The 26,167-nt window shown below is 53.7% G+C and overlaps 11 protein-coding genes across 11 annotated transcripts; 5 read left to right on the plus strand and 6 right to left on the minus strand.

The window, feature by feature from the left end:
- Nucleotides 1-1,497: 1,497 nt before the first annotated feature.
- Nucleotides 1,498-2,726, minus strand: SETTUDRAFT_180507 (uncharacterized protein; the record flags this gene model as incomplete). Its single annotated transcript, XM_008030866.1, has 1 exon — nt 1,498-2,726. The coding sequence occupies exon 1, from the start codon at nt 2,680-2,682 to the stop codon at nt 1,498-1,500; it is 1,185 nt and encodes a 394-aa protein (XP_008029057.1). The 5' UTR covers nt 2,683-2,726.
- Nucleotides 2,727-4,094: 1,368 nt separating this feature from the next.
- Nucleotides 4,095-4,787, minus strand: SETTUDRAFT_94818 (uncharacterized protein; the record flags this gene model as incomplete). The annotated part of the gene is made up of 1 exon (XM_008030867.1): nt 4,095-4,787. One exon carries the CDS (start codon nt 4,785-4,787, stop codon nt 4,095-4,097), a length of 693 nt encoding a protein of 230 aa, XP_008029058.1.
- A 2,542-nt stretch (nt 4,788-7,329) lies between these two features.
- On the plus strand, nt 7,330-9,033 carry SETTUDRAFT_119998 (uncharacterized protein). The gene is made up of 3 exons (XM_008030868.1): nt 7,330-7,669; nt 7,722-8,462; nt 8,513-9,033. The coding sequence occupies exons 1-3, from the start codon at nt 7,384-7,386 to the stop codon at nt 8,941-8,943; spliced, it is 1,458 nt and encodes a 485-aa protein (XP_008029059.1). The 5' UTR covers nt 7,330-7,383; the 3' UTR covers nt 8,944-9,033.
- A 1,269-nt stretch (nt 9,034-10,302) lies between these two features.
- Nucleotides 10,303-11,632, minus strand: SETTUDRAFT_164740 (uncharacterized protein; the record flags this gene model as incomplete). The annotated part of the gene is made up of 2 exons (XM_008030869.1): nt 10,303-11,367; nt 11,417-11,632. The coding sequence occupies 2 exons, from the start codon at nt 11,630-11,632 to the stop codon at nt 10,375-10,377; spliced, it is 1,209 nt and encodes a 402-aa protein (XP_008029060.1). The 3' UTR covers nt 10,303-10,374.
- Nucleotides 11,633-12,321: 689 nt separating this feature from the next.
- Nucleotides 12,322-14,412, plus strand: SETTUDRAFT_164742 (glycosyltransferase family 20 protein). The gene is made up of 4 exons (XM_008030870.1): nt 12,322-12,777; nt 12,828-13,200; nt 13,246-13,956; nt 14,004-14,412. Exons 1-4 carry the CDS (start codon nt 12,462-12,464, stop codon nt 14,128-14,130), a joined length of 1,527 nt encoding a protein of 508 aa, XP_008029061.1. The 5' UTR covers nt 12,322-12,461; the 3' UTR covers nt 14,131-14,412.
- A 471-nt stretch (nt 14,413-14,883) lies between these two features.
- On the plus strand, nt 14,884-16,890 carry SETTUDRAFT_22015 (uncharacterized protein; the record flags this gene model as incomplete). Its single annotated transcript, XM_008030540.1, has 2 exons — nt 14,884-15,479; nt 16,695-16,890. The coding sequence occupies 2 exons, from the start codon at nt 14,884-14,886 to the stop codon at nt 16,888-16,890; spliced, it is 792 nt and encodes a 263-aa protein (XP_008028731.1).
- A 541-nt stretch (nt 16,891-17,431) lies between these two features.
- On the minus strand, nt 17,432-18,848 carry SETTUDRAFT_155860 (uncharacterized protein; the record flags this gene model as incomplete). Its single annotated transcript, XM_008030871.1, has 4 exons — nt 17,432-17,931; nt 17,990-18,185; nt 18,234-18,472; nt 18,530-18,848. 4 exons carry the CDS (start codon nt 18,846-18,848, stop codon nt 17,432-17,434), a joined length of 1,254 nt encoding a protein of 417 aa, XP_008029062.1.
- Nucleotides 18,849-19,229: 381 nt separating this feature from the next.
- Nucleotides 19,230-19,598, minus strand: SETTUDRAFT_33615 (uncharacterized protein; the record flags this gene model as incomplete). Its single annotated transcript, XM_008030620.1, has 1 exon — nt 19,230-19,598. One exon carries the CDS (start codon nt 19,596-19,598, stop codon nt 19,230-19,232), a length of 369 nt encoding a protein of 122 aa, XP_008028811.1.
- A 177-nt stretch (nt 19,599-19,775) lies between these two features.
- SETTUDRAFT_155861 (uncharacterized protein) lies at nt 19,776-21,494 on the minus strand (the record flags this gene model as incomplete). Its single annotated transcript, XM_008030872.1, has 4 exons — nt 19,776-20,331; nt 20,385-20,618; nt 20,671-21,348; nt 21,370-21,494. The coding sequence occupies 4 exons, from the start codon at nt 21,492-21,494 to the stop codon at nt 19,776-19,778; spliced, it is 1,593 nt and encodes a 530-aa protein (XP_008029063.1).
- Nucleotides 21,495-22,303: 809 nt separating this feature from the next.
- Nucleotides 22,304-24,126, plus strand: SETTUDRAFT_164743 (uncharacterized protein). Its single transcript, XM_008030873.1, has one exon. It carries the CDS (start codon nt 22,440-22,442, stop codon nt 24,117-24,119), a length of 1,680 nt encoding a protein of 559 aa, XP_008029064.1. The 5' UTR covers nt 22,304-22,439; the 3' UTR covers nt 24,120-24,126.
- Nucleotides 24,127-25,021: 895 nt separating this feature from the next.
- On the plus strand, nt 25,022-25,969 carry SETTUDRAFT_33618 (uncharacterized protein; the record flags this gene model as incomplete). Its single annotated transcript, XM_008030621.1, has 1 exon — nt 25,022-25,969. The coding sequence occupies one exon, from the start codon at nt 25,022-25,024 to the stop codon at nt 25,967-25,969; it is 948 nt and encodes a 315-aa protein (XP_008028812.1).
- Between the last annotated feature and the right edge of the window lie 198 nt (nt 25,970-26,167).

The following is a 26,167-nucleotide window of genomic DNA, read 5'->3' on the forward strand; positions in this document are numbered from 1 at the left end:
TTGCTAAAAGCGCTCAGCTTGCAATGCAAACAGTAACAATACTTACAGAGGAAATTAAGAAGCTACGTAAAGAAAACCAGCGCCAACGACAAAAGCAAGAGCGGCAGCGTCAATATATCGCTTCTGGTGGGGTGCTCCAGGTCCAACAGGCTCAGCAGATCATTGCAGAGGCAGAAAGGGTAGTAATGGGGGGTGACCAGAACCAGACTGGCGAGCGACGTCAGCGCGCGCCGCCAACGTGCACGAAGTGCCACGTTCAAGGACATACTCGGACTTCATGTAAAGCTAGATAAAGAATAATATCTTTTAATTTAATCTAATTTTATTAAGTTGCTGTAGAGCAATTGAGTAGAGCGTCGCGTCAGGTTTGGTGGGGTGGGCCACTTACTGATGTGGGCCGCTTACTGATAAAACACGTTACGACCAAGCCCAGATATCGCGATTACTCAATTCCATGTGCTGGAAGCGTGGGTGGGAAAAGGCCGTTGGTTGGAACTCAGCGTAGGTAGAAAACCGTTGGCATTGCGTATACAACGGGCACTAACACCCATGACTGTCGCTTGGCCATGACTGTTGGTTGGTCGTGAGCCGCAAGCGCAACGACAGCTACGCGTAATCCTGGTACGTCGTTCTGTTGATATCCTTGACATCAGCCCAAACACAGGGCGTCGTGCGCAGTAGCAGCTGTCAGCGGTGGCCATTGCCCAACCTTAGCAGATACTCTGCCGCTGGGGCGGGCTGTGAGCGAGCCGTTGCGGAACGTTTACTTTCCAGCTGAGCTCAGCCCCCCTTACGAGAACTGGGGCTGACCGTACATGTTTTCCTTCCTGAGTTGCTTGTTAACCCGGACAAGCACACCGATGGACTGTCATGCATCTAATTGCGACACGAGTACGAGCGAGGTTGTTGGCAGGTCGTTTCCAAGTTGTCTCTTAGTGGTGTCGATCTTGAATGCCATGCCGGCGGTAAGTGTAGACACGGACAGACTCCGCCCAACGATAAGCTCGGAGCTCAGCGGAAATGAAGGCGCCCAGTACAGGGTGGGGCCGCATCACAGACGCAGAACAGCCGAGAGAAACTGTACTTACTCTCGATCGACAAGATGATGGGAAAGACAAGCGTCGTAATCCCAACCTGCATATTACTGCCTTCGTATTTGGGTGTCGACTGTGGTTGCTTGGCTGTTGGGGTGGATGGATACGGGCAGCGCGAGGAAGAGATGGAGTCGAGTGTTGCGGCAAACGAACGGGAGAAAAAGCAATAAGGATGGCGAAACAGCCGGCCTGCAGTGGTGCAATGAGATCCCTTGACAAGAAGGACAACGGGAGCGGCTCGTGGAGCATGGGTGCCCATCAAATACATACTTGTACTGTTTTGCCTGGGACAAAGAGGGTCCGGGATAAGTATCGTTCCGCCAACCAGCCATCAGCTATCCGTTGCTCCATACTGGATTATATGAGATAAGGCTCCGGCTTGTTCTTCTGTCAGCACATGCAACTACCAGCCTAGCTCCTCAGCACCACCACTCTCTACATCCTGCAGCACCGTCTCCTGCTCATGCTCCAGACTCAAGTTTTGAAACAGAAAGTCTGAATACCCCCCTTCGATCAGTCGCAGCAGCTCCTCCGCACCAACACGCTCCTTCACCGACATTGCCAGCCCGGCCATCATACACTCGTTTAGCGTGTCCGAGTACCGCGGGCTCGGCCGGCACTTGCGCAACGCAATCGCCTGCCTGTCGTATCCGAGATCGGGGTCCGAGAGACTTGGGACAACAGCGTCCACCTCGAGGTTGATAGGGACGACTCGCCTTGGGGTCTGGGAGGCCCAGTAACTCTTTCTGAGCGTCTCGGGCCAGCTCTCAGAGTAGGGCGCGTGTTTGTTGTGCAGGAACCAGCGCGCCTGCGTGACGTCTGGACTCACCAGCGGCCCGAAGTTGTGCGCTAGCTCGTGCATGATGGCGGCGATGCCCCAGATATCGCTTGCGGGCGTCAAATACTTGGTCTCCCATTTCACCTCAGGCGGCCAGTAGTGCGTGGTAGCAATGTAACCGTGGGGATTTGGGTTCGCAGGATCGTGGTAGCCCGCCATGCCGAAGTCGCCCAGTTTCAAGTCAATGTCGGACCAGTCGTCTTTTGCGCCCAGGCTCTTGACCAGTATGTTTTCGAATTTGATGTCCCGGTGCGCAACGGTGCGCCACTTGTCGCGGCCCGTGGGATGCTGCTCGTCGATACCGTCGTGCAGGAAGGCAAGGGCGCCTGCCAACTGGCGGTAAACCGACCACATGAAGGCTTCTGAGAAGACAAATACATTCTTCTCGACGCTGAGCACCCGCACCATGAAGAGGTCGCCATGCGGACAGTATTCAAATAGGATCGATACCTTATCTGGCGAAGGTTGCTTCTCGTAGAAGCCCAGACACCTAATAATGGACTTGTGTGCAGGCAGTTCTTGCAATATCTGGACTTCCGCCGGCTTCTTTTGCTTGCTGCCAATAATCACTTTTACAGCGACCACGGTATCCGAAGCCACGTGTGTCCACTGCTCGATGAACCCCTGCGATCCCTTTTGCAGCTGCCGGTCGAATCGGTGCGCTTTGGGAAATCGCGCGGACGGGTTCTCCGGATCCGGTAGTATGCGTGAGTCGCGCCGTTTGGGGAATGAGCACAGGTTAAATGGCATTGTTGCTGTTGCTGTTGTTGTGCGCAAGTGGGCTGCCGAGTGCGCAGGAAGTTGTGACAAGTGTCGGTCAGAGCTGGAAACGGCGTGTTTCTACTATATCCAGGTGAGTCTAATGGTTTCTGAGAGAAGGCGAGTGTGAATGGCGGTGTTCTTTGTTGCCTCCTTTGTCGTCCCTGGAACTCGGGGGAGAGAGCGTTGAAGGGCTGCGGACTCACCACGCCATGGCCGCGCTGCTGTGAATCGCAGTGACTGTGCGCTCCAGCCTTGTAGCCTGGACTTTCGGTGTGAATACTGCTGCTGCATTTGCTGTGCGTTTGCGTCAACGTCCGAGACTCGGAGGGGAGGGCCTAGGCAACAAGTTGGTGAATGCACTGGGAAACTCACCACCAGCATGCATCAATACATGGTATGACGCCCCTCGTAGCCGCATGTCGCTCAATCAGATAAACACTTCTCTTACACATCGCCTCAGAAGCATATTTCTCGCGGTTTTGTTCGTTTGTGACTTTACTTTACCCGTTCTCCCCCTCCCCTATTCTGGCGCGCAAAACTATCCATGAGGTGTGGGAAAGTGGGTCTTTTATACATAACTGTGGGTATGGCGTTCCTCCACCCCCTCCACTAAATGCATGCGAAATCTGGAGATGAACCCTACTTTACTCTAACTTTAGTTCCTGGGGTAACTAGACAATCCTTGCGGCGAACACGTGCATACGTCACTGCTGATCATTATCTTGGCTCCCATATCAGTGTGGGTGCGTGTCACGCCCAGCAGGCTAGGAACGTGGGCAGGATTCCAAAAGAGAGAAGAGAGAAGAAAAAGCAACGGTTTGGATCGCCGGACAAACCATGTACCCTGGTGTTGATCACGTAATGCTATCTCCACGGTAACGCGGGATGAACCATTGTTCGTGGTGCGAACGCCCCCCCCCCATTTCTCGATATTTGTTGGTTCGCACGGGATGGGTGGTTGGGGGGCATGCTGGGTATGTGGAGAGGTGGGGGATATATTAGGATGTTTTAGATCGTGCAGAGATGTATTGTGGAGCTGGACTGACTTGTGATGTGTGGTTGCAAGTACAGTAAGTGGCAGGTCCTTGATGTATGGAGGCGGTAGGAGAACAGCGCTTGTATTCGCTTCTAGGGGAAAGTGTAGAGCGGGATTCATGCAGGGAGTAAGTTCAATAGACTATCAAAGCAAGTTCAAGCTCGATAGAAAAAAAAGAGAGAATGTTGGTACGGACAGGTTCGTGCGTTTATTCCATCTCACATAGTACAACAGCACGTCACTGGCTTGAATAAAGCATTCATCAACCAACGATCCAAGTATCACAATCATCTCGAGTTCTTCCTATCAGTATCACATAGATAAAGTCTTCCACACCACCGTAGCACACCAATCCATATGCAAATCAACATCCCCACGCGGCATCCCTCATCTCAAACTCGGCCATCTCAGCCACAAAACGCGCTTTATCCTTTCCACACGTCTCGCCCACAATATACAGCGTAGCATCGATGCCCGACGAGACGCCTGCGGCATTCACAATGCGAACCCCCGCCTCAGTCGCACCAGCATCCACATAGCGCCGGCGGACAACAGTGACGTTTGCATGGCCGCCCGCCGCCTCATCCGCGAGTTTCGCAAGCAGCCCAAGCGAAAGATGGTGCGTGGTAATGGTGCGACCGGCAAGCACACCCGATGCCGCGAGGAGCAGCGCACCCGTGCATACGGACTGTAGGAACCTCATCCCCGTCTCGGGCCGCGGCTTGCTCGCCGCAAATGTCTTGATCAACTTCAGCAGCTGCTTTCCCTCGTCGCTTGCGATCAAGTTCAGCACCGTGGAGTCGAGTCCACCCGGGATCACGAGGATGTCGTAGTCGGTGATTTGCGCGGCCATGGCGCTAAAGCTCATGCTGGGCTGGTATACTAGTGCGGGTGAGCCCGATGCCACGGCGTTGCTGTGGGCAAAAGAGCTCACGATGAAGGGGGTCGCGCTGTTCTCATCCAAGTCGTGTGTGTGGCTGTAGATTTCTGTTGGGCCTGAGAAGTCCAGGACGTCGGCTTGTGGGTAGAGGTAGACTGCTACTTTGAACTGAGGCATTTTTTGGAAGGGGGGGTTTTTTTTTTCAAAAAAAAAAGAGAGAATTGCTTGAGGGATACGTGTGAGATTGGATTTGGTATGGGAAGTAGATGATATGGATTGTTGTTGTTGCTGCTGTGGTGGTCTTCAGGTCGCCTTTTTATGTCGCTGTGTTGTGTCGGATCGGATCAAGAAGTGTGATCCGGCTTCCGTGCTGCCAAGGCCAACCACCTATTGTTGGCTTTTTTTGCACCACGGTGAGAGTTGGAAGTCAGCGATTCACTTTCCGTTGGTTTTGGGAGAGAAAGGACGTTGTAGTACGATTATGTGCTTTGATTGGCTTTGTACATTCAACTACAACACTGTATGCGATGATCGACAAGGATGTGTCGTGCGAGGTTGAAGCGTGTAGACTAGCGAATGGTCGATGACAACAGTGCAATTATATAAGTGCACAGCCTTATGCTATTAAGCTATTGGATAAGTATTGATTAGAGTAATGTAGCTCAGCAATGTCACTAAGTCGCTGTGAGAGTCGTCTCTCCTCTGAGTCCATATCCTTCTAGCTGACATAATACGATGAGGGTGATAATAGTCAGAGTACTGCGGACCAAAACAAGAATCAGCAACTCTTCAATAATATAGGTTTCGACTGGTAGATCTCTCGTGTCTGCCAAAGGCAGGCATGTCGATTATTGCAGGAATCCATAACTTAGCGATTGCGATGATGTTCAGCACGACATGCTGGTGCCGTTGGATCTCGACACAGCCTTTTCAACTACCAATCCTCTTTACACTACTTCGTGAAAGCCGCTGTGTCAGTAATTCGAAGCCACTCATAAGATAAATAAATAAAACCCATCACTTTCACTGGGCCACATTTGTTGTCTAGGAGTAGTGTCTCGCTGATCGAGGCAATGCCAGTTTCGCGCAGCAATATATATTGACAAGAGGCAAAGCAAAAATCTCCCAGAAACCTGCGAGCCTGGAAAGAGTGACCTGAATAGGTAAAGGCCATGTTACTAATGCATTCCTTTAACCCGGAAAATTTTGACATCAAGCTCAGTAGCGGATGCAAGTATGACACGGCCGAGCGTTTGACAAGTGGATTCTGGCCCAGCAAAAGCGGATGCTTTGGAGCAGCATCAGCCCTATCCATCTAGGCGGTTTTTCTAGAAGACAACAGGCGCAATTTCGACGTCAGTGTGGAGTCTGGCAGTGATGCTGATTGTATGTTGCAAGACACTGGCTCGTATGCCTAGATATATGTCTCTGAGACCGTCGGCCCACACGCTTACCCGTCTCTGATAGTGGCGAAGCACAAGGCCTGAACCGGTCAGAGTATCAGGCGCATTGATAAGGCAGATGAGCAGCCAAGTTTCTGGAATCTGCCTCGAAGCTGTCCACGACGCACAGCCTTGGGTCTATGCGTGCATCGGGCCGCCCTCGTGAAGCGTTAGTCCCAATACTGCGGTCACAGGCCCTTGGCACCTGATAATGGACGGGGATTCCGACCAGTCGAGCCCACGAGGCGGGAAACATGTACGGCGGTTGCTTGACGCCTGGCGTACCTGGAACCTGGGTTACACCTACTGCCGGCCAACCCTAGACGGCATGCAGGCGTATCTATGGCCCGACTGCCTCGATGCCACCGGCCAGGAAGACTCGAAATCCCTACCGTTTGCCGATAGTTGTTGGTCCCCAACAGTCATGGCTGGAAAAGGAAAATCGGCAGCTTGCTTATTCGAGCAGGTCATGTGTATACTTAGGGCGTGCCTTCACGACGCCTCGAGGCTGACTTGGCAAGGCAGGAAGCCAGGTGTTGCCACGGCTCGTGACCTCAGCGTGTAGTTAAGCCGACCCTTTCCCGTGCAACGTTATCACAGCCTTCATCTTAGCCTACGCGGGTGGCCGCCATTGCCAAGGCGTTCGCGCCGCCAGCCAAGCTTCGCCCGACATGCAACAGACGACCAAGACTTTGCGCTCCTCCACACGCCCTGGGGTTGTCGTCCCCCACAGCTTTTTCTTGCCCATGCTCGACCCAACCGCAGCCGTCTCCTCGAGCAGGGACGGCGATATGAGCCCTTGGCACAGGATGCCGTGCTGCCGAGCCTGGTTGGCCTAGCCGGCAGTCGGCACGCAGCGTCGTCTGCAACCTTTCCAGCTCGCCGTAGTCGCCAACATCGCCAACAGGCCCAAGGCTTTTTTCGCCATGCCCGGGCGCTGAGAACAGCCTGCTCGCAATATTCTTGAACATCCTCCCGAGCCACAGACGCGCGCCCGGCGAATCAGCGCCCGCTCCCAGCGATAGTCGGCCCCGCGTGATAGGCCGGGTGAGGACCAAGGGCAGAGGCGGTGCCAGAATATCGTATCCTCCCCAACTATTGGTAACAGAATCGTTATCTCTTGGTAGTGGTAGCCTTGCCACGAAATGATGCGCGGAGCAGCCGACGGGGGCGGGGAAGCTGTATAAGATATGCCCAAAAGCATGCGACCGGTCCTGAGGGGTTCTAGGTTCAACCGTTGCTTTTACCACTCGCTCGGAAAAAGGGGGAAAGATACACTTGTCCAATTTTTTTTATTTTTCTCGCCGTCTTTCCCACACTGGTTGCTTGCGATGGGTGAAGTCGAGGCTAAAACGGGCGAGGTCGAGCGCACTGCAAGCGGTAACAGCTCTCCCTCAGACAACGTCATGTCGTCGCCAGCGGTGGCGGTTGAGGAGAAGAAGACCTTCTGGCAGAGGGTCAAGACGCCGGGTTCAGTATGGCAAATCATCTTTGCCGCTCTTCTGGCCATTGCCATTGGACTCGCCGTCACCACCACCGTCGACGAAGTACCAGAGGCTGCGATTGCGATTCTGGGAATCCCGGGGAACCTATGGCTGCGCGCCCTGAGGGCAGTTGGTACGTGCCATGGTGTTTACTCGGATTGAGATCAATGTGCTAACAAACATAGTCCTTCCTATGATTGTGACTGCAATGATCATGGCGGTCCAGCGCCTGCGCAACATGACCCAAGGAGGTGGCGCGGCCGGTAAACTCGCTCGCTGGACAGTCGGATACTATGTCCTCACCACTATTCTTGCTGTTGCACACTCTGCTCTGCTCGTCGGCCTCGTGTGGAGCAAGCTGTTCAACGTAGTATCGGGTAGTGCGCTGGAAGTCGACGAGGCCGACCAGGAGTCCTTTGACGAGAGAAAGGACACCGAGATCCACGATGTCGTTGTAGACATGTTCTACTCGCTCGTCCCCAACAACATTGTCAACGCACTGGCGACCGACGCCCTCCTCTCGGTGCTCATCACTGCCATTGTCCTCGGCTACGTCATCAAGCCCGGAGGCGCCATCTACCGGGCCATCGAGGAAGTCGAGGTCATTGTCCTCCGCGTCATCACCGTCTTGATCCACCTCGCGCCAATCGGTGTCTTCTTCCTCATCATGCCCAACTTGTTCCGCCTTGACATTTCCGAGATTGGCACCAACCTGGGTATCCTCATTGGAGGCACGCTCTGCGGCATGTTCATCCATCTGTTCATCGTCATTCCAATCATCTTCTTTGCTATTACCAGGAGCAACCCGTACACATTCTGGTTCAAGATGAGTCCTGCCTGGATTACCGCCTGGGGCACTGCATCCAGTGCTGCAACCCTGCCCGTTACTATCCGTTGCATCCTGAAACAGGGCATTCCCGTCACAGGTCAGTTGACAAGACAAATTGTCTGTCCGTCACCCACTAACGCTGCACAGTGACCAAGTTCGCCGCTCCCCTCGGTTGCTTGATCAACATGGACGGTACCGCCATCTACTTTCCCATTGTCGTCGTCTTCCTCGCCGCTACCCAGGGCATCACGCTCAACGCCGCCAACTACATCATCATTATCCTGCTCTCGACCCTGGCCTCTATCGGCACAACACCCATCCCTAGCTCCAGTCTGGTTCTCGTCGTCATGATTGCCACAAGTGTCGGCGTGCCCATCACAGGCATGTACGCCGTCGTCATCGCCATCGACTGGTTCCTCGACCGTTTCCGCACTGCCCTCAACATCAGCTGCGACGCGTTTGCCGCAAAGATCGTCACGCACATCACCAAGATCAAGGACGAGGAAGGCGTCTCGTACGACGAGGCTGAAAATGTCGATCCCAACTCTCTGGGCCGTCAGGACGATGCCAAGGTCTAACTGAAAAAAAAAGCGAATTTTTTTTTCGAGTCATCTGTTTTGGATTGCAAGCAGTGCGATGTCTAGATGAATATGTAATGCCATTTTCTTTCCCTGAGACCCATATGCTGGATTCTGCTGCAGTGATGATATCGTTAAATGGGGCGGGGGGGGGGCCATACGTGATCCGAGTACCTGTTACAAAATGCATCAGCGATAAAAAAGCCCATAGACTACTCACCACCACCACCACCACCACCACCATCTTCGTACTATACCGCGCGGTACAAGCATACTCACATCTTGTGACTATCATCCCCATGCCCCCCTGTGCCTGCACATATAAGCACAAACACTCCACATCAACATTTCCCTGTCAGATAAAATACCATTCCTTTCCTCACCTTTCCCAACGCGCAGAATCCCCGCTTCCAAAACATTCACTGCATGGCGAGGATATCAACAGCACCGCTTACCTGGTGCATACCTCTGGGGATAGTAATGTAAGGGGGTAGTACTTGTTTTGTATTTTGCATACAGCTAGAGTAGAATAGAGTAGAGTAGAGTAGAGTAGAGTAGAGTAGAGTAGAAGAAACAGCGCGGCTGTGTCGGTGATGATATACTATCAAGAGTTTACGAGGAATAATGGTGTGGGACTTGCGATATATATGGTTGTGGCTGTGGCTTTGCGTGTGTATGTATGTATGTATGTATGTCCTTTATACTGCACCACTTGCTGTACGCACGCAGGTAGTAATGCTCGTCGTAGTTAGTCCCCGGTAGTCAATAATGCCTACTAAGTAAATCCCCGGATATATCGGAACTCTGCGCTATTATTATCATTACTCTTACTTCGAGCTCCTACAGCGTACACGTGCCTGTGCATGTGTTTTGCGCGGCAGCCCGGGGGGCTGCGGGACGGAACGGGCCGGCCGGCTGGCCGGAGAAGAGGGAACCTGGTAGTCCACGCTGATCGTATGATGAGTGCATTTTTTCTTTCTTGGGATGGCTGTGTGAGAGAGTCGAGATGGGTATTGGTTCATTGGTTGTGGTAGGCGGAGGGGTATGGTAGGGGGGTTGCGGGGATAGGGTTTGCTGGGTTGGTTGGGGGAGGGGGTCAAGGAGGCAGTTGTGCTGTTTCTGCGGAGGAATGTAAGAGGGTTTATGTGTTTGTCGTTTGGAAGTTGTAGAGGACAATCAGGACGAGGAGTTTGGTGTGGAGTGAATCGGAGGACCTGCTCTTGCAGCTCATCATGTAGCCCCGTTGTTCACGTCCTAAAACTATCCCTGGTCAGTGCATGGGATTTCTGGTAGAAACTAGCATGGCACGTTGCATTGCTGACGAACGTTCCTGAACTTTTGGGTATCGAATATCCAGACACGCTAATAACCGCTGATTACGCTATGGACGAGGAAGGTGTCCATGTCAAAAGTCCGTGAAATTATAAAAGATTACTCCGAGTCTTCACCTGTGCTGTCTTCATTCTTATCACCACCGTCGTCGCTCGAGTCAGCATCGTCATCTTCATCGTCATCGTCATCGGGTCCACCCTCCTCTTCACTGTCATCCTCAAACACGATCTTTTGTTGGGGCACGGGTCTAGCAGCAGCTCTTCGACTCGGTCGTCCAGTGGCTGTGACATCGTTTGTCTTTCCCCAGGCCAACTCGCCCTCTTTTATGGCCTCCAAATCCTTTTCAAATTCTCGCTTTTCTTTGATCTTGGCAGCCTTTTCGTTGGAATACTTGCCGTCCATGCCGACATCGTTGAGCCAGCCTTTGAGGACGCGAATCTTTTCTTTTGACGTGTCGCATTTTGCGAGTTCAGGGTCGCGCGACCAGACTTTGCGGATGCCGCATTTGACCAACCAGCCTTGGAGGCGCTTGACCTCTGCAGTGTCGGGGTCGTCTTCGGCTTTGGATTTGGAAGCTGCCTTTGCCTTTGCCGGGGCTTTCTCCTTTTTGCCCTTTGCTGCTGGTGCTTTTTTCTTCTTCTTGACAGGCTCTTCGTCTATGACGCTGGAAAGTTCACTTTCGGATATGTCTCCGGCGGTATCTGGCGCCTTTGCTGGTGTTGCCTGTGGCTCACTCTTGTCCTCGGCTGGGGCGCTAGGCTTGGACGCAGGCTTGGGCGCTGGTTTGGGCGCCTCCTCCTCATCTGAGTCTTCGGCGACAACCTTCTTGCCTTGGCGCGCAGGTTTCTTTGGTGGTTCGCTTTCGGCATCGGATACTTCAGCAGGGGGGTCTGAAAGGTCTGCTTCCGACTCTTCGGACTCGGTCTTTGCGCGCTTCTTAGGCTTTTTAGTCGGGGCAGTAGCTTTGCGCTTTACGCCACGAGCGCCCTCGGTGGTAGCCTTGGTCTTTTTCTCAGCCGGCTTTGCTCTGGGCTTGGGCGCAGCCTTCTTCGGGGTAGGCTGCGGCGAGGGCTCGTCACTGCAGAACTTTTCCTGGGTTTTCTTAAATAAGGAATCGATTACTGCGGCTGCTGCTACCGACCACGGCGTCTACAATTGTCTTCTGCGACCTGTCCTTCCAGCTGGCGTCGCGCTTGAAGAAGCCGTCGTCGAGTCCTAGCTCCTTCTCGGCGCGCGCACGAACGCGCTTGACAGTCAGGTCGTCCGTCTTGCCCGACTTGTGTATGGCGATGACCACGTCGCGCAGCTTGCTGGCGATTTGCGCGTCAGAGGGCGTGTCTCTCTCGGAGCCCGACATGACTGGCGGGTGGGTATTGGGGATGCTGGTTGATGGGTGACAGTAGCGGTACGCGTCAGGCGCGACGGCGTGGGGCATAGCTTGCCGCTGGGGCACGTGACGCGGGTAGTTGGGTCGAGCGGCATGGCGGGGTGCTGCAAGACACGGTGGGACGCAGGCGGCCCCCTCCCCCTCGGGCTGCACTGCTGCTTTGGACCAGAGAAGATAGCTGTGGCGTGCATGCTGCTGAGGGCGAGCTGGGCGCGTAGGTGAAACTTGCGCAGACCAAAGTACTGTATGTGGACGTGTGCTGGTGCTGTCGACGGGCGGTGGCATCGAGTCAAGACAGCCCCGCGCAGCTCCACGACCGACGTCACCCCCAGCCCCGGCCAGGACAGCAATTCGGCTTTGCCAGGCTCGCTCGCTCTCTTTCCCCATCGCCCCTCGCCCGTCGACGCCCAAATTGCATACCGCCAGTCCAGCCGCGCCTTGAATCCTAGCCTCTTCGCACGTTAGCCCTGGTCGCGCGCTGCAGCTGGCCTGGTCGAGCCCCATCGCCGTCGCCCGCACCAGTCGTGAGCTCGGAACCTGCGAGAAGCCCACCTGCACCGTTGCGGGCCCTGGTCTATTATCATTCTTTCGTCACCCTGGCACCGCGATTAAAACACCCACCTTCCCCTCGTGCGCCCGCGAGCTTTCATCGGGCCCCCTCCTCTGCATGCGCCTGCTGCTGACCTGGCCTGACAATAAACACCGCAAATAAATCTTCGGCGCCAGCAGCTCGGCGCCTTGGTTCCCCTCTACCACCCCCACTACCCTCGCATCCACCACCTGTGCAAACACCGCAGCAATGTCTACCGAACCCACCAAGCTCGTGACGCCCGAGGCCTCAGAAGGGCGCCTGCTGCTCGTCTCGAACCGTCTGCCCATCACCATCAAGCGCTCCGATGAGGGCAAGTACGACATGTCCATGTCCTCGGGCGGCCTGGTCAGTGGCTTGAGCGGACTTTCAAAGACGACAACCTTCCAGTGGTATGGCTGGCCTGGGCTCGAGGTGCCCGAGGACGAGATCAAGGGCCTGATCGACCAGCTCAAGGACAAGTACAACGCGGTGCCCGTCATGCTCGACGACGAGCTTGCAGACCGACACTACAACGGCTTCTCAAGTGAGATGAACCTGCCCAGCTGCAGCCTGTCCAGCACTAACCAGTCCCAGACGAGATTATGTGGCCGCTCTTCCACTACCACCCTGGTGAGATCACCTTCGACGAGTCGGCCTGGGACGCATACACCGAAGCCAACCGTCTGTTTGCAAAGGCTGTTGCAAAGGACGTACAAGACAATGACATGGTCTGGGTGCACGACTACCACCTGATGCTCATGCCGTCTATGCTGCGAGAAGAGCTTGGCAACTCGAAAAAGAATGTCAAGATTGGCTTCTTCTTGCACACGCCCTTCCCTAGCTCCGAGATCTACCGAATCCTGCCCGTCCGTAACGAGATTCTGCTCGGTGTCCTCCACTGCGATCTCATTGGATTCCACACGTACGACTATGCGCGCCATTTCCTGAGCAGTTGCTCTCGAATCCTGTACGTTTCTCCTGAGCGGTTTTGTACTTGACTAACGCATGGCAGTGGTCTGGCTACGACACCAAACGGCGTTGAGTTCCAAGGCAAAGTCGTAACTGTCGGCGCGTTCCCCATCGGTATCGACCCCGAAAAGTTCGACGAGGGTCTCCAGAAACCCAAGGTGCAGGAGAGGATAGCGGCCCTGGAGAAGAAGTTCCAGGGCGTCAAGCTCATTGTTGGAGTCGACCGTCTCGACTACATCAAGGGTGTACCGCAGAAGCTGCACGCCCTCGAGGTCTTCCTCACAGAGCACCCCGAGTGGATCGGCAAGGTTGTGCTTGTCCAAGTCGCCGTTCCTTCACGGCAAGACGTCGAAGAGTACCAGAACCTTCGCGCTGTTGTCAATGAGCTCGTTGGTCGCATCAACGGAAAGTTCGGCACGATTGAATTCATGCCGATTCACTTCATGCACAAGTCTGTCTCGTTTGACGAACTCATTGCACTCTACGCAGTCTCAGACGTCTGTCTTGTTTCCTCGACGCGCGATGGTATGAACTTGGTATCTTACGAGTACATTGCGACGCAAGAGAAGAGGCACGGTGTCATGATTCTCTCCGAATTCACTGGTGCCGCGCAGAGTCTGAACGGCAGTCTGATTGTCAACCCCTGGAACACCGAGGAGCTGGCAGATGCCATCCACGACGCAGTCACAATGGGTGACGAGCAGCGTAGCCTGAACTACCAGAAACTCTCAAAATATGTCCGAAAATACACTAGGTAAGCCTCTCGCCCAACCTTATCGGGACCTCGCTAACAACGGGTAGTGCTTGGTGGGGTGAGTCCTTCGTCACGGAGCTTAGAAGGATCTCGGAGGCTCCAGACCGCCAAGTACACTTTGCCAATGTCAGTGTCGCGGGACCTGACGACTCGGCAAAGACTGCTGAAGAATAGACTTCTGAGCATTTGGCGCGCTCAGTAGCCGACATCGAAGACAAAGAGTCAGACCCCGCTGCCGCCGTCAATGCCCAATAAGGGCTTGCACGGGACGCCTTAATGCAGCTTATGCTTTTACGATGAATGCAATGTCATATGACGGAAGTTCGGCGTGACGGATCGCGCTTGGATTAGACAGTGGCTATGGGTTCTGTCCTTACAGTACCCCCAATTCCTAGATCCTTGTTACCTAGATGCTGCAGTGAATAATGACTACAGCGATGAATTTATACCCTTCCCTTAGACAACACCAGTTCTTTGACAGATGCTGCAGAGATTTTTTTTTGATTGTACATAGGGGTTGGAAACTTTGGATGCTGACATGCTGACACATGTACCAAAAAAACTAACTTTGGTATGAGAAGCGGGAAGATTCATGTCAAGTCGTTCCGACGGTCTGACTGTGATAAGTTGGTGACACCTTCTCTACAAGACACGAACATGTCGCGGTAGCTCATGATGAGCCCATGATCCTGCTACTCGCGTTAGCCAGGTATCACAAAACGGGTGAAAGGTAACAGTGCACGTGCGTAGCAAGTGAGTGCGACTTGGACACAAGACTGAGAGACAAACGGGCGAAATTTGTCTTTGACTTGTCGAACAACAAGGCGTGCTCACCTGCGAGTTCTGTCCTGTTCCCTTTCTTCTTCCACCCACCCACACTTGTATTCCCCACAATCGTCATCTTACCCAGCCATTCCTTACCCGACCATGGAGATCCTCACGCTTACCATTACCCTATCCGGTCTCATCCTGGCGACGCTCTGCTCCGCAGTGCCCCCGGCCATGCTGCCAGCCTGCACACGCTCCAACAACGGCCTCACCGTCTGCGGCTCCAGTCCCAGCTCCCGCAACGACATCTTCAAGTGCAACAACCTAGCCTGGGACCTGCTTGACAGCTGCACTGCTCCCAATTCCGTATGTGAAAACGGCACTTGCACGCTTCCATCTGTGTCTTGCGGAGAAGATGGCGAAACCAAATGCAGCACCACCACCACTACTACTACTACTACTACTACTACTACTACTACTACTATCCCCGCCGCCGCCATCCCCATGTTGCAGCCCGGAAAGCAGCAGGTTCTCGACTCCTCTTCCTCCTCCGGCAGCGATATGACTCCACACCGCATTTCCCCCCGGGACTTGTCAACGTCAGAATCAGATTCAGACACGCTGACGACCGAGGGCTGCAAAGAGGGCCAGCTCAAGTGCATGGCTGCCGATGCCCATGGCCGCAGTGGCGCCGTCTACAAGTGCAATAGCATTGGCTTGTGGAAAATGATTCAGGATTGCTCGCAGTATGAGAGGTGTGTCAGGAGGCCGTGGGCGCATTGTACCTGGATGGGAGCGTATGACGGGAGGGGGAGGTAGGTGGGGATTCTGACTTTTGGGCTTGTGTGGGGAGAAAGGGGGGGGGAGGGTTCTTTGTGGAATTGAGTGAAGGGGGGTTTTTTTCTTTTGTATTTTTGTGGGGGGCTTTTCCTATGTACTTTCCATTGGACTTTCTTATGTACTTTTCAATCGGGCTTTTTCCTATGTCCTTTTTTATCAAACGGGGGGGGGGGTTTTCGGAGGTATGCGCAGTGACTTTGTGCTTGAAATGGTGAGTGTGGCTTATCTTTTCGGGATTTCGTATGAGGTTTCACGAGTCAATACTCGGATTTTTCTTGGGGGTGGGGGTGGGTAGTCTTTTTCTTTTTTGTTTAGATAGCCGTGCCGGAAATGGATATCGAGACTATTGGAAATCAGGTCGAGGGTTTTGTTTTGTGGCTGTGCTGGTAGACTTCGAGGACTTGGTGTGTTATGTGCTGTTTTCTCTACATGTATGTATAAATCATATGAGTATTGCATATAATAATAATTAAGCTGAAATTTTACTTATATCGCTCTACCTTTCCTACTTGGAATATGCACTAAGAAACATACGTCTGCAGAGGCGAGCGTGAAGAAGATGAGGATGGTGAGGAGGATGGGGAAGAAGGTGGTGAGGGGGTTGAGGAGGGCTGTGCTGTGGTGTTAGAGATACTGCTTCGTTCTGTCGTTCTTTTAGAGGAAGAGGGGGGGGGGGAGGTAACACACTCATATTGTATATGCTCGCTGTTGATGTCGCTGTTGTTGTTTGTTTCGAGTATATCTATCGTCACTGCTACGTTAAAAACCACCAAGCGTGGAGTGGTCGGTAGGTTGGCAGTGCAGTGCAGTGGGGGAGAAGAACAAAGAGAAAGCAGAGACAGTAAGCTTTATGCATGTTACCCGAGCGTTTTCTTTGTCCAAATCCTGATAGCGAGGTGAAGGCGAAATGCAAGGGCGGGGCGGTGAGCCCGGGCTCCGCAGTTCGGAGACGGAATCGCTGTTTGCCTTTACTGGCGATGGGGTGAGAGACGTGAATGGATGTATATAAGTGGGGATGATAGTCACTTGCTAGGATAGTAGGGAGATATGGTGGTTAGTGAGTAAATGAAGGACACGAGCGTTGCATTTTCACTATCTTTGTGAAGAAGCAAATCTATGTGGTTCCTCAGCGCCGCCACCAACACAGCCCTCGCGGGCGCCAAAGCCGGTGCGCAACCCTACAACTGCGGACGATGCAGCGACCTGAGCGGCAAGCCCTCAGACATGGTTCTCGGCGTGTGCACGAACGCGCATCCCAACGACACAGGCGTCAAGTATCTTGCGTGCAACAATCAGTGGTGTGGCCTTTGTATGGTGTTTGCGTGAGTCTCTCACTTCCCCTCTTTCTCTCTCCCTAATCATTACGTGTTTTTGTGTTTGTTGCTGCATGGGGATTGGTGGCTGCGGATTGCTAATGTTGTGCTGCATTTAGCGGCCGCGATTGCCAGGGCGATATCCTGATTACGCCGGAGAAGGGGCATGGGTTTCAGAATGCGAGGGGTGGGAAGAGTCATTATTGCCTCTGAGCATGCGCGGGGGGTTGAGGGTTGTGTGAGTGGATGGATGGAAAGGGAATGGAAAGGGGGAATACGAAAGTAAGGCGGAGAAAGTGGCATAGGGGATATGGCCAACGAGGGAGATTGGTTCACTTGAGACTTGGAGTCTTTGACTACCTGTCTTAGCATCAGGAAACGGCCGGCTATTTGGCTGGCGAGAGATTTCTGTGGAGACAAGACACATATTCGAGAATGAATGCAGGCGTGGATGACATCTAAGGATCATGCATATCCATCTTACTGCAAACCCCATGCAATACCCTATATACATATACTACCACACCCTCCCACGCACTTCACACTCCAACCCCCTACATATTCTTCACCACGTACCTCAGCCCCGCCCACATCTCCTCGGCACTCGGCAGAATCTGCTCCTTGGGCAGCACAAACCCATAGCGACCGGTATCCCTCAGCTCGACCGTCATACTGTACGTCGCCTTTGCAACTTCAAACGCGTAGTCGACGCTGTCACCGCTGACCTGGTAAATGGTATTACAAATGGGGCCGCCGGTAAACGTGGTGCCGTGGACGGCTTTGACGGCGGCAATGGCGCCCGTCGTGAGGGACGAGTACTTTGCGGAGTTGGGGATCGCGCCCGAACATGTGTAGCCGTAGGGATACATCCAGAGCTGGCTGTAGGAATGCACGTCCATGTAGAGCGTTATGCCCTTTCCGGCTGCAATGCTGTCGAGATGGGCTTTGAGGGCTTTGGTTTCGACGCCGTCGCCTGCAGAGGGGCCTTTGTAGTCGTCGGCGCAGGGAGAGGTCGATGCGCCGTCGCGCTGGTCCCAGTGCGAAGGCCAGTTGCCTGAGTGAAGTTAGTGCTACTGCGTTTGCATGTAAATTGATTGGGAAATCCTGCTTACGGTTGATGTCGCGGCCTACGCACGAGGCACTGGGTGTCGTCTGCCGGTTCTTGCGCCACATGCGATCGGTGCTCTGCGTGTAGGCAAAGCCATCTGGGTTTACAATGGGGAAAATGTAAAAGTCATATGCATCTTTGAACCCGGCGGTCGTGGCATCCGTCGAGGTGAGAAGCTGGTAGGCTGCGTATTCGACAACCTGGCCTGTCAGTATGGCTGTGTTGAAGTGTGCAGGCATTCAAATTACCATTGTCGTAATCCATTCTCGTGCATGAACGGTACCATGCCAGACGACGCCCTTCTTGGAGCCTTTGCCGCCACTGCCCCAGATGTGAATGCCCTTGATGTCACGGCCTTCAACCGACTTTCCGGCAGAAATGACTTCAGCATTGTTGGGGTACGCGGCCGCAAGATCTGAAATCCATTGCATGTGGTCGGCAATGGAATGGTACGCGTTAAACCAAGTTGCATTTGGCGCGAGACCGGCTAACGTAGACAATTAGTGCCCCGCCCATGAGCTATAGTGGTCGGGGGAAACTATACCGGCATATACATCAAAACTCTGCTCGTTTGCGATAGAGAGGCCAAGGTTGTCGTGCATAAGTTTCGTCTGGAGACCCTCTGTCGATGTTTCAAAGTCCTTGACAGATGACGGCGGAACCATCAGGTCCACAACTTCGCTCGATGCTGGCTTGCCCTTCCAGAGCTCGAGTTGAAGCTTGCTCATCATGTCGCTGATCTTGGCAGCATTGGAGCCGACATTGACACGGAATACCTTCCAGTTGGTGTAGTCGACTGGCTTTGCGACGGTGGCGGCGGAGGCAAGGCCCAGCGAGGCCAGGGTGACGCCGAGAAACTTCATGGCTGCTAGAGGATAGCAATGCAGATGGAGGGAAGCGTGGACAGAGAAAATATCAGTGTCTGAGCATCTCTCTATATACCCTTGGGAAATAACCACATGGCGGAGCCCCAGCAATAGGCCATTGAGTGGAGCGACGTGACCTCCATTCACACCTGCCCAACTGGCCCTGGCCGCTGGCGGGGCAGCAGCCTTGGTTGGGAAGCTGTTTCGACCATATGCGGGAGCAGTGGGAGCATTCGAAACGGTTGGCAGGTGTTTAATATGGCACTGCGAGATAAGCCTGTTGGCAGCTCAAGCCTTATGCGCCCAGACGGTGATCGGCAGGGGATTTACGCCAAGACGCTCACTCAACTGCCACAACGGGTAAGCGTCCACGTTAGCCTATGCCGCGGACGTACGAATGACTACAGCACACCCGCTCTGGGCGTGGCCGCGCTGCATGCCGCCTGTGAAGGGCCTGGCCATGCAATTGGTGCGGACCCGGCGCGAGCTTGCGACCTTCCCCTTCGGCTCTGGAGTACCAGGGAGAAGATGTATAGTGTCGACCTGGAATGGGCTAGCCTGGGTAAAGACTACATGGTAGGATTGTAAGGACATGCCCGTGATTGCAGCGGGAGAGCATACAGTATAGTTTGTAGGCTTGGCACTCGGTGAAGCTTCACCAAGCTCGGCTTTGCTGCGAGCCTTAGCAGAGCATCTATTTATCAAGGGTGATACACGTTGACTGAACGGAGTGGCATTACCATACATGACATGGTGTCAGTAGATCGATGTCAGTAGATCCAGGCTGACGGGGAATCTACACATTCAACTATCTCTCTAAGCTATACATACACCGATATTCAATTTGTCGACGTTATTTTATTATGAGATACCACGACGATTCGATTGAAATATCAAAAAAGAACGTACCCAGACACAACGGTACTATTCCCTCTTCAGACCAACCTTGCCCGCCTTCCTCAGCCCTACTACAGCAATCACCATGCAAACAACCATGTACGCAAACATGAGCCAGTAGCTTGCTCTGTAGCCCTTCAACACGGCTCCCTCATCCTGTCCCTCAAATGCACTCCCACTGACAGAGCCCTGAATACCCAACGCCACAACCTGACAACTTCCCATCCCCAGGCTCATCCCAAACTGTGCCACAGTGTTGAACACAGCTCCAGCCAGTGCCTGCGTCTTCTCAGGAAAGCTGTCGCTGACAATGATGAGACCGACCGTGAAGAGCACATCAGCGCTGAACGGGGCAAAGATTTGCGCCCAAAAAGCAAGTTTCCAGTAGCTCCAGGCAGGGGGGACGAGGGCCATGAGAAGGGGCGAGAGAGCGCAGATGAGAGCTGAGCCAGCGACCAGCCAGCGGGCGGGAACGCGGTGGATGAAGAGGCCTACGAGAATGTTGATGAGGACGCCAGTGGTTAGGTTTGGGAGGAGATAGAGGGATGTCGTCAATGTGGAGGCGTGTTGGATCTCTTGAAAACTATTGCTTTAATCAGTGACTGGGGGTTGTACCAATAGCAACGTACTACTTACTAGAGGCTAGAGAAAAGTTCAATCGAGTTCATGACCCCATAAGATAGTGCGACCATGATGCATGTGCTGGTGAAGGGGAGGTTTCTCCACAGCTTGTTTGGGACCAGAGCTGGTTTTCCACGGCGTTCGCGGTAGTGCATCCACACTGGAAAGGCGGCGAGAAGCACGACACTAATGGCAAGGAGAGAGGCTGTCTCGGCTGAGCGGACACTTGCAAGATCTGCACTGATGATACTAAATATCGTTAGTAAAAGGGAACGAAGCGCAGTAGCATGTTGAGACTCACGCGAGGACGTAGGCAAGAATCGCCAGTCCTCCGCTGGAGATGATACCGCCAATCCAGTCAATCTCCCTGCCTACCTTTCTGCCCAGAGCGACCATACCATCTTTGTTCTGGGATGGCAGTTTTGGTAATGTCCACAAAGCAGCAACAGCAACAGCCAGAGTACATCCTCCAGCTAGATAGAAGCCCGACCGCCATCCAGCCTTCTCAATCATTATGCCACTGAGGACCAGGCCAACGGCGAACCCTAGCGGCTGACTGAATCCCAGACATGCAAAGCCCAAGTTTCTCGGTCTTCCAGACGGCACAGCCTCTGTGATGATAGCAACCGAAGCCGGCAAATGCATCGCCAGCGCAATGCCTTGCAGAGCACAGAAAACAACGAGCTGGGCGCCCGACTGCGCGAACCCGCATGCCAGTGTAAGAACACCAAGAAGTGCGATTCCGGTGAGCTTGACGGGCCTTGGTCCAACTATATCGGCAATGGAGCCGGCGATGAGCAATGCGGCGCCTGAAGTCAAGCCATATACAGACGAAGGCCATAGGTAAAGAGAGCGTTCGAGAGAGATGGAACGTGCTATGATGGGAAGACCGACAGTGATGATGCCATTGGTAAAGCTGGCTATGAAGCCTACAAAGGACGGCGTGAAGATTGTGAAAAAGGTACGCAGAGTGGTGGATCTCGTGGACGACGTAAAGGACTCATTTTCAGATTCCCTAGTATGGGAAAATGATATTTCTTGAGAAGGCCTTGATGGGTAGGGAATCGCGTCAGGCTTTGTCCATGTTTGGAGTTCTAGGGCTTCAGTCGCAGTTTGTGTGGCCATCTCTCAATCCCCCAGATGTTGTCTTTTTGGTGCAAGTACAGGTACACTTGTGAAGAGAATTGGGATTTTTATATGGTTTTGGTGTTCAGCAGGCTCGTCGCAGGCCCGTCGATGAACCAAACTGTTCGATGACTAGCTCCACGCCCTATGGCCATGGACATGTCAAAAATCATTGGCCACCCAAAGTAGAGTGTAGAAAGACAAAGAATGAGCGCCTAGCAATTCTATCAGACTTTGAGATTAAAATGGCATGCATCTTGCCATGGCATTGGCGTGGCGCACGACGTCCAGCCTCATCACGTGACCAATGTGAAGATGGTCCAGACACAGCATCGAGCTTGCAGGGCCGAAGAGATGGGTACACCAGGGGCTTTTTCTTGTGCAGAGCCGCGCATCGGCAGCGGGAATGTGTATTCATGTTGGTCCAAAAACGAATTATGGGGCTCTGCGAAGTATGTAAGTATGCTGCAGGGGCCGGCGCGCTACGTCCCCATCGCGAAAGAGCGGTCGCTGGCGGCGACAGCGAAATCAACCAATGCAGGTCGCGCGGCCATGATTGGCACAATGGACTGTATGGAGATGCGATGCCACGGTCTATGCGCGCGCTCTCGATCAATTGAGGGTTGCCGCGTGGCAAAGGTGTAGCCGGAAGCGCGCTGTTGCTGCATCAACCGATTTGTTTGGGGGTGACGTGACCGCCTCGCTTCCCCAACCTCCTCCTAACCACCTGCATTTGTGCCCACCAGCCACTCCACTAACCCGCCATTCAGCCAAACCAAAAGTCGCCGGCGAGGCCAGCTGCTCTCCCAATCCCCACAACCACTCAAGCTACCCATTCTTATTTTGCTAGAACCCAGCCTGACTGTTCTGCTGCCAGTTACACTCGCTGCTCGCCGACCCATTGCGCATTGGTGAGAAGACAAACACCGTCCACTCTCGCCCACCATGGCGCCCCGTCCTGAGATTGCCGCCGATGGCCAGGCTCTCTCGCCCATAGCTATGCGTGCCGTGGAGCTCGCAAAGTCCATGGTGAAGCGGGACTCGCAACCATACAGAGAACTGGCTTCGGCCGGAGCACGCCCGCCAAACGATCTCGCCGGCCCCGGTTTCCAGGCCCTCTTCGCTCTCATTGGTATTGGAATGGCCATGTTAGCCATTTGGTTCTTCTTCTGGGCCAAAAACGGTGGCTTCAAGTGGCGTGAGGGCGACTGGGAAGACTACAAATCGACCGTGCTGCGACGCAAGGGACCCGACGGCAAGACTCTCTCCAACGCTACCAAGAGCACAAGGCTCGGAGGTGGCAGTGTCGTGCATGGCGGCAGCTACTTTGGTGCTCAGAGCGACCTCGGCTACACGGACGAGACAGGAACCACCGTCACTACCAGCGACCACCGCGATGCTGAGAAGGGCCAAGCCGGCCTTCGTGGCGGAGACGGACGCAGACACAAGAAGCATCGCCGTGACCACACCAACGACTACAACGACCCCGAACTGCGCCAGTACCGTGAGGAGAAGGCTGCCCGTGTTGGTGGTCTGAACCGCGTCGGCGATGGCAAGTACACCGACTACTCTGGCTCCCAACCCTCTGAAGTCGGTAGCTCCCACGTCTCCAGCGTCGCGCCTCTCGTCCAGAAAGAAGCCAAGGACCCTAAGAAGGAGGCCAAGGCCAAGGAGCAACGTGCAAAGGAACGCATGCGCAAGGCCAAAGCTGCTGAAAAGGAAGCCGCCAAGAAGGAAGCCGCCGAAGCCAAAGCCCGCAAGGAAGAGCAAAAGGCCGAAGCCAAACGCGCAAAGGAAGAGCAAAAGAGGACCAGGAAGATGATCACGGCTGCCCCCTCTGAAGCTCCCGAGATGGCCGAAGTCAACCGTCCCATGATTGAATACCACTCGCCCCAGTCGGACTACACACGCGCATACACCGAGTCCACCGCCCCCTCTGAAGTCACGTCACCAACACGCGCCCCAACCCGAGGCAGAAGCAACAAGGCTCCCTCTGGTCCCCGCCGTGCTCCTCCCTCTGCCGCCTACTCCTTCACCACCGGCGACGACACGGAAACCGTCTACACGGGCGTCTACACCAACGACGTTGACAACACTCCCGCTCCCGCTCCCGCCCCGGCTCCTGCTCCCACACCCAAGAAAACCCGCACCGCTCCCTCGGAAGCCGCCGAATCAAGCTACTACTCGGACTACCGTCCCAACGCCGATCCCTCTCTCTACACGGACCCCAACAAGCACGCGCCGCGCTCCCGCTCCAGACGTCCCTCTCAAGACCGTGCCTCGCGCTCCAGCCGCCCAACTTCGGCGTCGCGTCCCCGTCCCTCTGGCTCCCGCTCGCGCCCAACATCCGAGTCCCAAAGAAGACAGCACCGCTCGTCGCGTCCTGCGCCGCCCCCATCCGACATCTTTACTACCACCAACGGTGATGCTCACGGCCACATGAGCTACCCTTGCCACATCCCCGGTCTCAGCCAGGCCGGCAGCGTGCACCCCATGGAAAGCGTCTCCCAGGTCGGTGCCCCGTCGAATCGCCGTGACCGTGCTAGCCGCGACGTCATGGACGGGTACAGGCGTGGTGGTGTTAGAGCCGTTGGTCGAAGGGACAGTCTGAGTGACAGCGACTAAAATTATCCCCCCCCCTTGTTTTTTTTTCCCTTTCTTGGTTAACAGCTTGACACATTGCTGATGCCGAGATTGCATCATGTCCCGGCGTCTCTTTTTTTTTCTTAGTTTGATAGAGCGAGTTTTGTGTTTCGTTTCTTTTCTTGGTTTACACTGTTTCTTGATGACATGATGTGCCGATGCTACTGTACATCCTGGTATTGGGCTATGAGACGAAGATGAGATGATGTGAGTCAGTGAGCGAGTGAGTGAGTGTGGGATGTGTGTATACCCCAGTAAAGTAAAGTCATGGAATGGAATGGAACGAGTCACGCTGTATGGCATTCATGTATGTATGTATGTATCTAGTTAAAAACAACATCGATAACCCTGGATTGCGGAATCAATATCATATGCAACTATATTCGCCCTGATGCTTTTCCCCTCCTTTTTTTTTGTATGACCACTACAACACGGAAATAGCATGCATACATAAGTACCTTGATTGTCAACAACCATAAGGAAAAAGAGTAGATTCCATTCTATTCCATTTCATTTCATTTCAATTTTTTTTTCTTCTTCTCTTCTGTTCCTCAGTCTTAGTCTCGGTGTTCGTCTCAGTCTCAGTCTCAGTCTTAGTCTCAGTCTTGATATATATTCCTCCTCTCCTCTCCATCCATATCTCATCTCGCACTTCCTACAGTACTACTTACTTACTACACATGGCAAGATTCAATTAGAGTATAAAAAAAATCCAGCATAACGCAGAAAAAGAAACGCCAATAGAAGAAAACTTTTTTTTGCCAAGACGAAAAAACAAAAACAAAAAGAAGAGAATTTAGGTTTCATAAGCTACATAAACAGAGAGCCATTAACTTCGTTTCGTTTGCGGGGGGGTAAGGAAGAAAGAGGTGATTTTTTTTTGCATGTGTATGTGTATGTGTGGGTGGGTGCGGAGGTGGAGAAATTCCCAGATCAACTGGATTATACACCCACACATACACATACTTTCCCTCTCTCTCTCAATCTCTCCGTCTCTCTCCGCCTCCGTCCTTGCCTTCCTTCCTTCCCTCCTAGTATACTCTCAAGCAGGTGCATACGGCGCACAAGCTACTGAGGCTGCTGTCAAGCAGTATGCTGAGGTCCAGGCTCTGCTTTCCGAGCTCGTCAATGGCAAGGAACCTGCCTTTACTGAGAGTGTTATGAGCCGCCTGGCATCCGCATACGCTACAGACTTGCCTGCCGCTGTGGCATCTGCCCAATCTTACGCCAGCGAAGGCTACGGCGCCGTGACCGACGCAGCTAGCGATGTCTATGCTTCAGCTTCTTCTGTTGTCGGTGCAATCTTCACACCTCCACCTGTTATTGAAGACGTGTTGAGCCAAGCAAGCGCTTCGTTGGACTTGGCTGTTGAAAGCGCCTCCATTGCTCTCTACGGGACTCCCAAGGGCGCTGCCGAGCAAGCCAGCTCATCAGTGGCTAGCGCGTATTCTTCTATCCAATCTCAAGTCAGTGAGAAGCTCTACGGAACAAAGGCAGCTCAGGATAGCTTCGAATCGGCTGCACGCTCTGCCCAAGCTGCCATTAGCGAAGCCATCTTTGGTACATCTACCGCGAGCGATTATCTCGCATCCGTGACCAGCGGTGCTGGTGATGTATACAGTTCAATCTCGTCTGCTGCCAGCTCAGCAGTCTATGGCCCAGAGCAAGGAGCAATGGAGAGCGCCAACCGCCGAATTGCAGACGCCGTTGCAGCTGCCAACAGCCGCATCGCACAGATGTATGCAGCCGTTTCTGGAAGTGCCGAGGACGCTGCCAGCAGCATATCCAGCGCGGCTACACAAGCTACGAAAGCCGTAAAGGACGAGTTGTAAGTCGTCAACTTTGCATGCTTATGAATACTCCAACAGGCGGCCTTGTTGTGGTGGACGTCCACGCTGTTTTAAAAGTTGCAGATGAAATGTGGATATACCAGGAAACCGTTGCCGGTTTTTCAAGCACCTTTAATGGCGATAGCATGGTGCTCGAGGTCCAACCGATACGCCCTTGATCACATTCCTCCTACCCACCTT

This window comes from Exserohilum turcica (genome assembly GCF_000359705.1).
Source record: "Exserohilum turcica Et28A unplaced genomic scaffold SETTUscaffold_5, whole genome shotgun sequence".
Lineage (NCBI taxonomy): Eukaryota > Fungi > Ascomycota > Dothideomycetes > Pleosporales > Pleosporaceae > Exserohilum > Exserohilum turcicum.